The sequence below is a fragment of the Symphalangus syndactylus genome, chromosome 24 (assembly GCF_028878055.3).
Source record: "Symphalangus syndactylus isolate Jambi chromosome 24, NHGRI_mSymSyn1-v2.1_pri, whole genome shotgun sequence".
Taxonomy (NCBI): domain Eukaryota; kingdom Metazoa; phylum Chordata; class Mammalia; order Primates; family Hylobatidae; genus Symphalangus; species Symphalangus syndactylus.
The window spans coordinates 25,369,189-25,382,928 of record NC_072446.2 but is presented as its reverse complement, the minus strand read 5'-3'; the positions used below and the strand labels follow the sequence as shown (position 1 = coordinate 25,382,928).

General features: G+C 47.8%; 1 protein-coding gene and 1 pseudogene across 2 annotated transcripts in view; one reads left to right on the top strand and one right to left on the bottom strand.

Moving 5' to 3' along the window:
- EYA2 (EYA transcriptional coactivator and phosphatase 2) overlaps positions 1–13,740 on the top strand; it is a 296,749-nt gene that overhangs the window by 263,151 nt on the left and 19,858 nt on the right. For both annotated transcript variants that reach the window (XM_055266550.2, XM_063633402.1), the window contains one exon: positions 12,998–13,056. In XM_055266550.2, the coding sequence (XP_055122525.1) occupies positions 12,998–13,056 (59 nt within the window). The remainder of the gene's footprint in view (positions 1–12,997; positions 13,057–13,740) is intronic.
- LOC134735943 (small ribosomal subunit protein uS5-like) lies at positions 4,752–5,761 on the bottom strand (annotated as a pseudogene).

The window sequence follows — 13,740 nt, the reverse complement described above, 5'->3', positions numbered from 1 at the left end:
CCGTCTCTACTTAAAAAAAATAAATAAATAAATAAATAAATAAAAAATATATATATATATATTAGCCAGGCATGGTGGTGCATGACTGTAGTCCCAGCTACTAGGGAGGCTAAGGCAGGAGAATTGCCTGAGCCTGGGAGACAGAGGTTGCAGTGAGCCAAGATAGCGCCACTGCACTCCAGCCTGGGCAACAGAGCAAGACTCCATCTCAAAAAATAAAATAAGGAAAGGGCCTTGCAGGAGAAACAAGATGACCCTAAAGATCTTTGGCAAAAGGTATCCCTAGCCTGACACAGGAATGGCCAGGCATTCTGGCAGGCTGGAAGGGGAGCGTTTCAAGATGCAGCCAGGGCTTTAGGAAAGACCATGCTGGAGAGACTCAGAAGTTGCTGAAATCAGGGCAGCCATGGCTGCTTGCCTGACACAAGAGCCTGGTTGCTAAACATGTGATTTATGGTCTTTAGGAGCTATCAGGAAAATAATATGTCACTGTGTTAACACCGAACTCTCTCCAAAGCATCCTGCCCAACGGTCATTAATACAATTCAGGCCACAGCCTCTTTAGCGCTCTTAAGATTAGTTAAACACTTAGGACAAGAGATGTGGCCAAGGTTTCCCTCCCAGGGAGTATACTCCTCTCTGGCTAGTCTGGAGGCAGCATTAAGCAATCTCACTTAAAAAATATACCTGCCCCAGAGGAGAAGGAGCAGCCAGGGAGTTCATGGGGGCCCTGATGAAAGTCATTTTTCTAACGCAAGTTTGTCAACAATTTCTGCATTCATGTCTCCAAGCAGCCAAAAACAAAAAGTAATAGGATCTAACCACAGCAGGAGAGTTTGAGAAACCCCAGCTGTCACCAGCTTAATCAGAACAGGTTTTGATAAGTATTTGTCACTGAGTTTACTGATCAGCAATGTGCAACAACAGTAATACTAAGTATCGGCTGGGGATGGTGGCTCATGCCTGTAATCCCAGCACTTTGGGAGGCTGAGGGGGGCAGATCACTTGAGGTCAGGAGTTCGAGACCAGACGCCAAGATGGGGAAACCTCGTCTCTACCAAAAATACAAAAATTAGCCAGGCATAGTGGTGCACACTGTAGTCCCAGCTACTCAGGAGGCTGAGGCAGAACAATCACTTGAACCCAGGAGGTGGAGGTTGCAGTGAGCCGAGATTGCACAACTGCACTCCAGCCTTGGTGTCAGAGCAAGACTCCAACTCAAAAAAAAAAAAAAAAAAAAAAAGAATACTAAGTATCATACCTGTGGGATGCAGAAGGGCAGTCCAGATTGGCATTTACAGTCCTAAATGACATTTGTCAGAAAAACAGGAAAATTCATAAGAATAATTGGAAAGACCATTAAAATAGATAAGGCTTTAGCAAGCTTAATCAAAGGGGAAAAGACAGAGAGAGATCAATAAACAACATCCAGAATGAAAGGGTGGACATTACTAAAATTCAGGGGAGGTTGTTTCTTTTAATTACAAGAACGCCAGGTACACTGTTTTACCAATGAATTTGAAAATCTAGGTGAGATTGACACTTTTCAAGAAGACACAAATTACTGAAATTAGCCCAAGTGGAAATAAAAAATAAATACAACAAACCAAAGATCATGAAAATTTGTTAAATCATTAAGGAGGAAGTGCGTTTTTAGTGCCCCCACCAAAAAAGGCACCAGGTCCCACTGGTTTTAAACAAGAGTTCCAACAAACCTTCAAGGAAAGGATAAATCTCATCCAGCATAAACTACAGAGCAAAGAAAAAGATGGAATGCTATCCCACACATTTTGCAAGACTAACATCACCCTAAAGCTGACACTGGAGTTACAGAGCATATGACAAAGGACAAATTGCGGTCGTCGCTGCTGAAGTTGGAAGACCCCTGCAATCCCAGCACCTACCTTCATCCGTGCCCTGTGACTCTTTACAGAAGTTTTCTGCAGATCCTGTCTGAGCTTTAGTTTCCACAGTGGTGAAAAGAGGGGTCTGGACTATAATTGGTATCATTTATTTGGCACCTGCCCCTTGCCTTGTAACACACCTGCAAGCAGATGGAATAGCCATATTTTATAATTTTAAAAAAAACACTGAAGACGCTGGGTGCAGTGGCTTATGCCTGTAATCCCAGCACTTTGGAAGGCCCAGGTGGGTGGATTACCTGAGGTCTGGAGTTTGAGACCAGCCTGGCCAACATGATGAAACCCCATCTCTACTAAAAATACAAAAAATTAGCCAGATGTGGTGGCAGGCACCTGTAATGCCAGCTACTTGGGAGACTGAGGCAGGAGAATCACTTGAACCTGGGAGACGGAGGTTGCAGTGAGCTGAGATCACCCCACTGCAGTCCAGCCTGGGTGACAAGAGTGAAACTCTGTCTCAAAAAAAAAAAAGGAAACTGAAGACCTTGCTGTGTTACCTGAGCCCAGGAACGATGACACCCTTGTAGCAATGAGGATACTCAGATAATAGTTTCTAATACCACGCTGCAAGAAAAAGGAACCAGAGCTCCATGGAGAAATGGCTGATTCTAGGGCTGGGCCAAGAACTATACGATTATCCCAGAGCATCTTTTAGCACCATAAAGGAATTGCTCAGGAAACGCCCAAAGTGATGGGTTATGCCAGAGGAACACAAAATCCAACTAAAGAGTTCCCAATGGCCAAATCCAGAAAAATAAAAGAACAACGAAATAAAAGCTGGAGTAATAAAATAAATAATTTAATATTGGATCCCAGTGGCCCAATCTGGAACAATAAATAAAAAGAGCAAAATAAAAGCTGGAATAATAAAATAAATAGTGTAATATCAGATTCTAACCCAAAGCATAAAATAAGTATGTATGAGTCTATACTGATGTAGATAAATGATTGCATAAATAAATAAGTGGGAAGACTAAACAAATCTCCCATGCAGAAAAGTTCCAGGTAACTTATGTAGATACTACACCCACAGTGTGAGCCACGCATAGTGACTTCTTTCCAAAGAGTACAATATAGACGGGGGGAATAGTAACTTCGGAGTGGAGAACCCTGATGAAGACCACCTGAGCCAGGTGATCAAGGTCAACATCAACAGTGATTAGTCATGTTGATAATATTTACCCTTGATGTGATGTGAAGAGAACGGCACTCTCCGTCTGTGACCTTCCCAAAACCCAGGAACCCGGTGTAATCATGAGAAAAACATCAGAAAAGTCCCAGTTGACAAACATTTTCCAAAATACCTGACCAGTTCTCCTTCACACTGTCCTCAAAAGCAAGGAAAGCCTGAGAAACTGTCACAACCCAGAGAAGCCTAAGGAGACAGGACAACTACACGTCATGTGGTATCCACCTTGGGATCCTGGAACAGTCAAAGAACAGTAGGGGGAAAGCCTTAAGAATCTGAATAAGTAATTGACAGTAGTTAACACAGCACTATCTGCTTATTAGTTTTGACAAATGCAGCATACTAATGTAAGATATTAACAAAAGGAGAAAGTGGGTGTGGGGTGTATGGGAACTCTCTGTACTATCTTTGAAACTTTTCTGTAAATCTAAAACTATTCCAGGCCGGCCACGGTGGCTCACGCCTGGAATCCCAGCACTTTGGGAGGCCGAGGTGGGCGAATCACTTGTGGTCAGGAGTTCGAGACCAGCCTGGCCAACGTGGTGAAAACCTGTCTCTACTAAAAATACAAAAATTAGCCAGGCATGGTGGCTCATGCCTGTAATTCCAGCTACTCGGGAGACTGAGGCAGGAGAATCACTGACCCAGGAGGTGGAGGCTGCAGTGAGCTGCAGGAGGCCACTGTGTGGGCAGTGTAGTGAGGAGAGGGTAGGAGATGAGGTCAGGGGGCTGATGAACCTGAGGGTGGGCAGACCACCTGGAGCCAGGGTCCATAGTGAAGACTGTGCTTTTAGTTGGAGGGAGGTGGGATCCATTGTGGGGATTTGAGCAGGAGCGGGACATGATCCAACTTAGGGTTGAACAGGATCCCTCTGGCTGCTGGATGGAGACTAGGCTGGGAGGATAGGGGGTAGATAAGGATAGGAGGAGGAAGAGTGAGGAGGTGACTGTAGTAGCCTACACCAGGGGTCAATAAACTTCTGTAAAGGGCCAGATAGTAAATATTTTCAGCTTTGCACATCGTACTGGACCTGTCTCAGCTACTCAGTTCTCCTGCAGTAGCACAAAAGCAGCAGCAGACAAGATGTAAATGCATGAACATAGATGTGTTCTAATAAAACTTTATTTACACAAACAGGCGACAGGCCAGATTTGTCCCCTGGGTTATAGCTTACTAACCTCTGATCTAGGTGGGAGATGATGGTGGTTTTGACCACGGGGGAGCGGGGGGCAGTGCAGGCAGTGGAGGAGGTGAGAATGGTCAGATTGTGGGTATATGTCAAAGAGAAAGCCAACAGGATTTGGTGATGGATGGGTGGCAGAATGTCAGAGAGAGGAAACGGGGATAACTCCAAGACACATGCAGTGCCCAGGCCAGTGCTGGGCACATAGAAGGTGATCAGTGTGTACACATCTTGAATCAGCAATTTGGTATTTCATGCCTCTTTGCCTTGTCTTTTCCAGTGACATGATAGGCACTGTGAGGGCCATAGCCAGATTTCATCCTTGAAGCCTCCCCTCTCTTTATTTTTTTCAAGCTTAATTCACTTTATTTTTCTTGTATAAAAACCCTATGTTGTAGCCACAGCTGGAGCCTGAGGCCTCTGCACAGAGACTCTGATGGGGTCTTGACAAGGTAGTCAGTGAATTCCTGACCTGAATTCCTGAATTCTAGGGAGACTTGGTGAATACAGTCTCCTTCCAGAGGTTGGGGGTCGGGTAGCTGTAGGTCTTAGAGATAGCATCAAAGGTGGCCTTGGCAAAGTTTCCCAGGGTGGCAGTGCAGCTGCGGCGTAGCAGTTATAGATACCAGCCATCAGCAGCAGCTTCTTGGGCATGGGGGCCGAGACGATGCCAGTGCCCCTGGGTGCAGGGATGAAGTGCACTAGCACAGAGCCACAGCGGCCTGTCACCTTACAAGGGACGGTGTGGGGCTTGCCGATCTTGCTCCCCCAGTAGCCTCTGCACATGGGGAAAATGGAGAGCTAGCCCAGGATGATGGCCCCGCGGATGGCAGTGGCCACCTCCTTGGAGCACTTAACACCCAGACCGACATGCCATTGTAGTCACCGATGGTAATAAATCCCTTGAACCTGGTGCGCTGGCCGGTGCGGGTCTGCTTTTGCACTGGCGTGATCTTCAAAACCTCATCCTTGAGAGAGGCCCCCAGGAAAAAGTCAATGATCTCAAACTCTTTGATGGCCAGGAAGAAGAGATAGATCTCCTCCAGGGACTTGATCTTCATGTCCTTGACCAGGTGGCCCAGCTTGGGGATGGACGTCCACTCCTTGTCCTTGGTCTTGCCTCCGCGAGCTCCTCAGCCTTGGCCCGGGCCCTGTCCGCAGCTATGACCCCGGCCCCGGAAGCCACTGCTGAAGCCTCCACAGAAGCCACCGTGGTTCCTCATCCCAGGGTCCCCAGGGCCTCCAGCACCCGCATACCCCAAAACCGGATGTTTTCTTGGAGAACAAAGAAGCTTCCCCTCTCTTGACCCATCATTGTCTGATGCGGTGCCAGGCCCATAGTAGGTGTTTGTATAGTCTGGGAATAGACAGATCTTCTCGAGCACAGGCTCTGAAAGGAGATAGGTCTGGGTGCTGGCTCCTCTTCCCCTCACCTTGGGCACATCTGAGTTTGCTTGGGCTGCCATTACAAAGTCCCACAGACTGGGTGCCTTAAACGAGAGAAACTTACTGTCCCACAGTTCCTGAGACAAAAAGTCCAAGATCAAGGTTGGTTCCTTCTGAGGGCTGCAAGGGAGAATCTGTTCCTTGCCTCTCTCCTAGCTCCTGGTGGTCTCGGATGTCCTCTGACTCATAGAGAACATGTCACCCGGTCTCTGTCGATCATCACCTGGCATTCTTCGTCTGTCTGTCTCTGTGTCCAAATACCCCCTTTATAAGGACACAAACATATTGGATGAAAGCCCACTCTAAGTTCCTCATCTTAATGTGATCATCTGTAAAGAACCTATTTCCAAATAAGGTCACATTCAACATCTTGTAGGGGACACAGTTCAACCCATAACAGGCATGTTCCCACACTCCTCTCTGCCTCGTTTTCTCCTAGTTTCCCACTACATATATAGAAAGTGCTGGCCATCGTCCCTGGCACATTGAAAGCTTTTAATAAATACTAGTTTCTATCCCTAGTCCAATACTAGTTTCTGGCCAGTGATAGAGATTTTTGTCACTATCTCAGATATTTGTAATATTTTTCAAAAGCAATACATACACACATTATTCTTTTTTTTTTTTCTTTTTTGAGACACAGTCTCGCCCTGTCACCCAGGCTGAAGTACAGTGGTGCGATCATAACTCACTCCAGCCTCGACTTCCCCAGGCTCAGGTGATCCTCCCACCTCAGCCTCCCAAGTAGCTACAACTGTAGGTACATGTCACCAGACCTGGCTAATTTTTGTATTTTTGGTAGAAACAGAGTCTCACCATGTTGTCCAGGATGGTCTCAAACTCTTGGGCTCAGGAGATCCAGCCTCCTCGGCCTCCCAAAGTGCTAGGATTACAGGCATGAGCCACCACACCTGGCCCTCATTTTTTTTAATGAAAGTATTTCAATAAGCTAAAACCTCCTTTGACCACCAGCCCAATCCCAGTAACTCCCCATATGAAACTGCTGCTTCCAGCTAGATGTATGGGCTTCCAGATCTTTCTTTTTCCAATTATGTATAATACATCCATATAAAAATATCATATTTTAATGGGACTTTATAAATATATACATGGCATCATACTGGGTGTATCACTCTTTTTTTTTTTTTAAACAGTCTTGCTCTGTCACCCAGGCTAGAGTACAGTGGTGCAATCTCGGCTCACTATAACCTCCACCTCCTGGGCTCAAGCGATCCTCCGTTCTCAGCCTCCCAAGTAGCTGGGATTACAGGTGTATACCACCATGCCTAGCTAACTTTTTGTATTTTTAATAGAGACAGGGTTTCACTATGTTGGCCAGGCTGGTCTCCAACTCCTGACCTCAAGTTATCTGCCCGCCTCGGCCTCCCAGAGTGCTGGGATTACAGATGTGAGCCACAGCACCCAGCTGGATGTATGATTCTTTAACCTGCATTTTTCACACTCTAGGATGTCTTGGAACTATTTCCATGTGCTAGCATAAAAATTCACCTACTTGGCTGGGGCCGTGGCTCACGCCTGTGCTCCCCGCACTTCGGGAGGCTGAGGCGGGCGGGGGCGAGGGGGATCATCTGAGGTCGGGAGTTCAAGACCAGCCTGACCAACATGGAGAAACCCCATCTCTACTAAAAATACAAAATTAGCCAGGCGTGGTGGTGCATGCCTGTAGTCCCAGCTACTCAGGAGGCTGAGGCAGGAAAATTGCTTGAACCTGGGAGGCGGAGGTTACAGTGAGCCGAGATTGCGCCATTGCACTCCAGCCTGGGCAACAAGAGAGAAACTGTCTCAAAAAAAAAAAAAAAAAAAAAAAAAAAAATCCCCCTCCTTTTTCTGCACTGCTGGGTAGGATTCCACTGAATGGATATACCACATTTTCTTTAGCTACAACCTCATCAAGGGAACGTTAGGTGTTTTCCAGTTTCTCACCAGGATGATGGACATTTTTACACAAGGCTCTTTGCAGGTGTTACTCTGGGTCAGAAAGTAAAAATCCCTCCAGAAAGGGATTGCACCAGAGCCCAGTCCTCAGCCCCACTGCACTTCACCTGTGTCAAGGCCATGGGAACCCTTCCACTGTCTCTGCCAGCAGATCCTATTCAGCACCACCCCCCCCAAGATACTCACACTTTGACCCAGAAGAGACCAGAAGCACCCTGCAGTTCGTGTGGACAAGTCTCCCCTCTGACTTACAGTCCCCTCTCCCTCGTACCTAGGAGAGGGATGGCAGCACTAAGGGTCGTGGGATTCTCTTCCCCGGAGGCTCCCCCATCCTCATGGCCTCTGCGTGGTCCAGCTCCCCTCCGAGCTGGCTCAAGGGGTAACTCGATCCAGGTCAGCTGGTGGAGTATGAGGTAGCGTCTAGCTGAGCGTCACGGTATTTTATTAAGACCGAAATGCGATCGCTACTGTTGTCACACTTTAGCGCCCCCAACAATCCCCTTACAAATGAGAAAAACAGAGCCTCCCCAGATGCCTTTCCCCTGACATCAAGGAAAGCGCATGGAACCCTGCCCAGGCGCCTGAGCCGGGGTGACCCCAGAAGTGGCTCCAGAGCTTGAGGGAAGGCCTGGGGGGCGGAGGGGGTGTTTTTCGAATTTCAGGCAAAGCAGTGAACTTGGGGATATCTGTTCATTTTGTTTCCTCTGCACCCGGGTCTGTAAAGTCAGCGGTTGCCGTTTAAATCTCATTTTCCTTAACATGTCAGCATTGCTCGTCCTAGGCCATCCATTTATGTGGCCATGGGTCAGAGGTCTCAGACTCACATGCCTAGGGGGGCCAAGGATCCAGGTAATGTAAACTGAAGCAAGCCCAGTAGAGATGGTGGGAAACTGTAAATGGATGCCCTGGCTGAAGGAGGTAGCTGAAAACCTGGAGAGAGAGCAAGAACAAGAAGAGAAAGGGAAGAGGAGGCAGAGAGAAAAGAGAGAGGATATCCCCCAAGTTTACATATTGCCCATTGCTTCAAAAAAATTTAAGTATGCGATGGGCTAAGTAGATATGTCTCCAGGCCAGTTTGCAGGCTCTTCCCTAACTGAACTTATCAACACAGTAGACAGGCTGCCAGCCTGGCTCCCTCACCCGTCTAGAGCAGCGCTGTCCAATAGAGATTTCTGCGATGATAAAATATCTGCACCGTTCACTACAATAACCGCTGGCTACAGGTAGCTCTTGAGCACTTGAAGTAGGACCAAAGAACTGAACCTTTAATGTTATTTAACTTTACTGAATTTCAATATAACTATAAATAGCCACAGGCAGCTAATTGCTACCATATCAGACAACATGGCTCTGGATTCTTTCAATGTAGAGAGTATCATCATGCTTGACTGCTGCAAAAAAGATCACTCCTTCTTGGGGAGAGGGGGTAGGTTATACCTGAGACCACCAAGCATTGATCAGAGTCCTGGGTAAATGGAAAGAAAGGAAATACACGGTAATGAGCGGTAAAAGCTTAGGTGTAACCAGATGTCTGCTGGCTCAAGAGCAGTCACTCAGTGTCCTTCCACTCCCCCACTTCCCAAAGAGCTTCTCATTCAGGGTTACCCTTTAGCATCCACCATGTTCTTGGCCATCTGCTTACTCCCATTTGCCCAGAGCTGACCCCTGGGAAGCCACCTGGGGGGACTTCCCTGCTGCCGTTGGTCTCCAGGCCCTAAGAGCACACCACTGTCCAAACCCAGGGTGCTGCCCGTGGGTCACAGAGGTGCAAGGTCCTATGCAGAGGCGAGAATGGCAGTCACACTTTGTCACCTGCCACAAAGTTGCTATGCCTGGGCCCATGTGTGTCAAGGACTCTGGAAACAAGCCTCACCTTCCAGCAAAACCCTTTCTAATCTGAAGCCCATTCAAGGGGCCGGAGAGGGACCAGCAGCCACACTACCCCCTTGCCAACCCCTCTCTCAGATTCCAGCCCAGCTCCCCACAAGGCAACCCAGGCTGCCCCAGATGCCACTGACCCCTCCCTTGCCTCTGTAAACATCACCATAACAACAAGACTACCTTATGTATCTTTAAAAAATTAACGAGGAGGCCTATAATCCTACCACTTTGGGAGGCCACAGCGGGAGGATCATTTGAGCCCAGAAGTTCCAGACCAGCCTGGGCAACATATTGAGACTCTATCTCTATTTTTTAAAAAAAGAAAAAAAATGAATGAGGGAGGGGCTTCCCACCATCCCCCTGCAAAGCTTATATTCTCAAAGATAAATTCAAGCCTTTTGGCCAGGCTCGGTGGCTTGCGCCTGCAATCTTAGCACTTTGGGAGGCCAAGACTAGAGGATCTCTTGAGGCCAGGAGTTTGAGACCAGCCTGGCCAACATTAGCAAAACCTCACCTCTACTCAAAATACAAAAATTAGCTAGGCATGGTGGCACACACCTGTAGTCCCAACTACTCGAGAGGCTGAGGCTTGAGAATCACCTAAACCTGGGAGGTGGTGGCAGTGAGCTGAGATTGTGCCACTGCACTCCAGCCTGGGTGAGAGAGCAAGACTCAGTCTCAAAAAAAAAAAAGCTTTTTGCTTGTCCAATTGTCTAAAAAGAGATCTGTTCAAAATGTTGAAAATACCCTTTCTTCCAACTTCTCTCTCCCATCAAGGTTCCAGAGATATTACAACCAATTTTTTCTCAGTAGTCAAGCTCAGAGTCCCACGTGCTTCTCCTCCTCCAGCAGCCTTTGTAAGGAGGCAGCTGCCTCCAGAAATCTCCTTGCAGCTAAAATGTGGGAATATGTGTAAGATCTTAACACAGTGGTAGAAACTAACATGTATGCAGCGTTCACTGTGCACCCAACACTGTTCTTGGTGCTCTCATGCAGCATCTTGCTTCTCCCTACTTCATCTGGAAGTGGGTTCAAACCCGTTATCAGGTCCGTTTATCAGGCCTCTGGGGTTCACAAGGGTCATGCCCCTCACTCAAGGTCACACACTGGGAAGTGGTTGGATCCAGGATCCAGGCCCGGGTGGTCAGATTCCAGAGCCTGCACCCTGAACCAGTACCGCAAGGGCTGGTACCCCCACACATTTTTTGCCCCATCAACATATCATCATATCACTGTGCCTGCATCACGAAGTGCACTCATGATATGTTTGCCCCATCAGCGTGTCACGAGGGCATCATGATGCAGGCGGAGCTGGCAGGTGTGCATTGTGTAGGCTCCATGTGGGACATGGCATCCCTTATGACTCTTGGCTGCAAAGTGCCAGAAACCCAGCTCCACTCACTTAATCTGAAAAGTGGGTGTATTTGTTCGCTAGGGCTGCTGTAACAAATTTCTACCACTTACTGGCTTCAGACAACACACCTGTGTCTTCTTACAGTTCTGGAGGTCAGGAGTCCCCAGCAGTGTCACTGGTTCCTTCTGGAGGCTCTGAGAGGAGAATCGCTTTTTTTCCTTTTTTTTTTTTTTTTTGAGAGAGTCTCGCTCTGTTGCCCAGGCTGGAGTGCAGTGGTGTGATCTCAGCTCACTGCAGCCTCCTGCCTCCCAGGTTCAAGCTATTCTCGTGCCTCAGCCTCCCAAGTAGCTGGGACCACAGATGTGCACCACCATGCCCAGCTAATTTTTTGTATTTTTAGTAGAGGTGGGGTTTCTCCATGTTGGCCAGGCTGGTCTCGAACTCCTGGCCTCAAGTGATCCACCCGCCTCAGCCTCCCAAAATGCTGGGATTGCAGGTGTGAGCCACCACGCCTGGCCCTTTGGTTTTTTGTTTGTTTTAGTTTTTCTTCCAGTGGCCACTTGTGTATGTTGACTGTGGTCTCTTCTTCCATCTTCAAAGCACAACACTCCAGTCACCCTCTCCTTTCTGTCATCAGATCACTCTCTCTCTTACAGGGACCCATGTGATTCCATTTAGGGCCCACCCCGACAGCCAGGGAAAAACTTCCCACCTCAAGATCTCTAACTGAACTAAAGTACTGATTGTCATTTAAAGTAACAGATTGCAGGTTCCGAGATAAGAATGTGGGCATCTTTGGGGGTTCGTTATTCAGCCCAGCACAGTCAGGGATGGCTCAGCTTCAGTCTTGACTGGATCCAGGAGATGAGATCACATGGTCGTGGCATCCCCCTCTCCAGCTCGCAGCCCTGCTTTCCTCAGCAGCTCCCGATTTAATCCACCATTCAGCAACCCCAGAGAAGAGACAGCACCTCTTCCAAAAGTCTCAGCCAACGTCACAGGGCTGGTTCCCACTGGCCCACCTTAGACCACATGTTCATCCTTGAAGGAATCACTGTAGCCAGGGGGACCTTGGGTCCCTCTGATTGGTTTTGATTGTCCCCACCCCGTGGTCTTTTTTTTTTTTTTTTTTTTTTTGAGACAGAGTCTCGCTCTGTCATCCAGGCTGGAGCACAGTGGCGCGATCTCGGCTCACTACAACCTCCACCTCCCGGGTTCAAGCAATTCTCCTGCCTCAGCCTCCCGAGTAGCTGGGATTACAGGCACCTGCCACCACACCCAGCTAATGTTTGTATTTTAGTAGAGACAGGGTTTCATCATGTTGGCCAGGCTGGTCTCGAACTCCTGACCTCAAACAATCCACCCGCCTCAGTCTCCCAAAGTGCTGGGATTACAGGCATGAGCCACCATGCCCAGCCTCCACCCCATGGTCTTGTCCCACAGAGAGAGGTGTTTCCCCAAGGAAACTGAGTGGGAAACAGCATGGCATTGGAGTTTGTTGAATGGCAAGCCCTGGGGATAGTGCCTGGCACATAGTAAGTGCTCAGTAAATGATGATCACAGATCATGGGGCACAGCAGGTGTCCCTCCAGGAGCCAATACTTGAAGAGCACAGGGTTTACTAAGCAGATGAAGGCAAGAGAGCATTTCAAGCAGGGGGAACACCTTTAGCGAGGCAAAGGTGTCCACCATATGGCCAGGGTGACCAAATGTCTGACCATACTTGGGAAGCTGGGGACCTAGGGGAGTCCTGGTTTGCACCTATCCCTCTAGTATAATACCAGCCTCCTTTACTGCAAAACTCTCTGTTTGGAGGTAAATGTATGGTCACTTTCCTTGCAGTCAACCTGCTCATTTATAAGGAAACCAAACAGACAGGATGAGATTGAACCCAAGGACCTCTAACCTTGAGTGGTCAAACCCAGACTAGAACCCGAGCCTGATGACCCCCAGTGCAGTGCTCATCCCAGCCCTCAGCTTATGAAGCCAACCCTTAAAGGCCACATCAGATTAACCAGGCACGTTCTCTCTCTCTCTCTTTCTCTTTCTGTCAAATTTTCCATAGGACTGTGACCAGATCCACGTTGATGACGTCTCATCAGATGACAATGGCCAAGATTTAAGGTGGGAATTTGGGGAGTCAGAAATGCCCATTGATTGATTGATTATCAAGTTCTCCTTCTACTAGGAAGTGCGGTGGGAGAGGAGGGCTGCTTATAAGGACAAGGTGTGCCTGTCTCCAGCCAGAACTGGGACTTTTGTGTCTCAGACTCAAAAATCACAACTAGCTGGGTGTGGTGGCTCATACTTGTAATCCCAGCACTTTGGGAGGTCTTAGCTGGAGGATCACTTGAGCTCAGGACTTCAAAACCAGTCTGAGCAACATAGTGAGACCCCCATCTCTACTGTAATAAATAAATGAGTAAAAATTTGTTTAAAAAATCACAACCTCACCCCTCAACCCTACAGTCTCTTGCTCATCACCTCAAATCACTAAACTCTGCTCATTTATTGCTATTTTTTTCCTGCTTACTGAAGTAACGTATGCATAACAGAAAAAATTCAAACACTTAACCTGACCTCACCTCCCAAAATCACCACCACTAAGAGTTTAGTATATATTCTTCGAAGATCTGCTCAAAATGTTGAAAATACCCTTTCTTTCAGCTTCTCTCCTCCCATCAAGGGTCCAGAGATGTTATAACCAATTTTTTCTCAGTAGTCAAGCTCAGAGTTTCACGTGCTTCTCCTCCTCCAGCAGTCTTCGTAAGGAGGCAGCTGCCTCCAAATATTTGGTTGTATTCATTA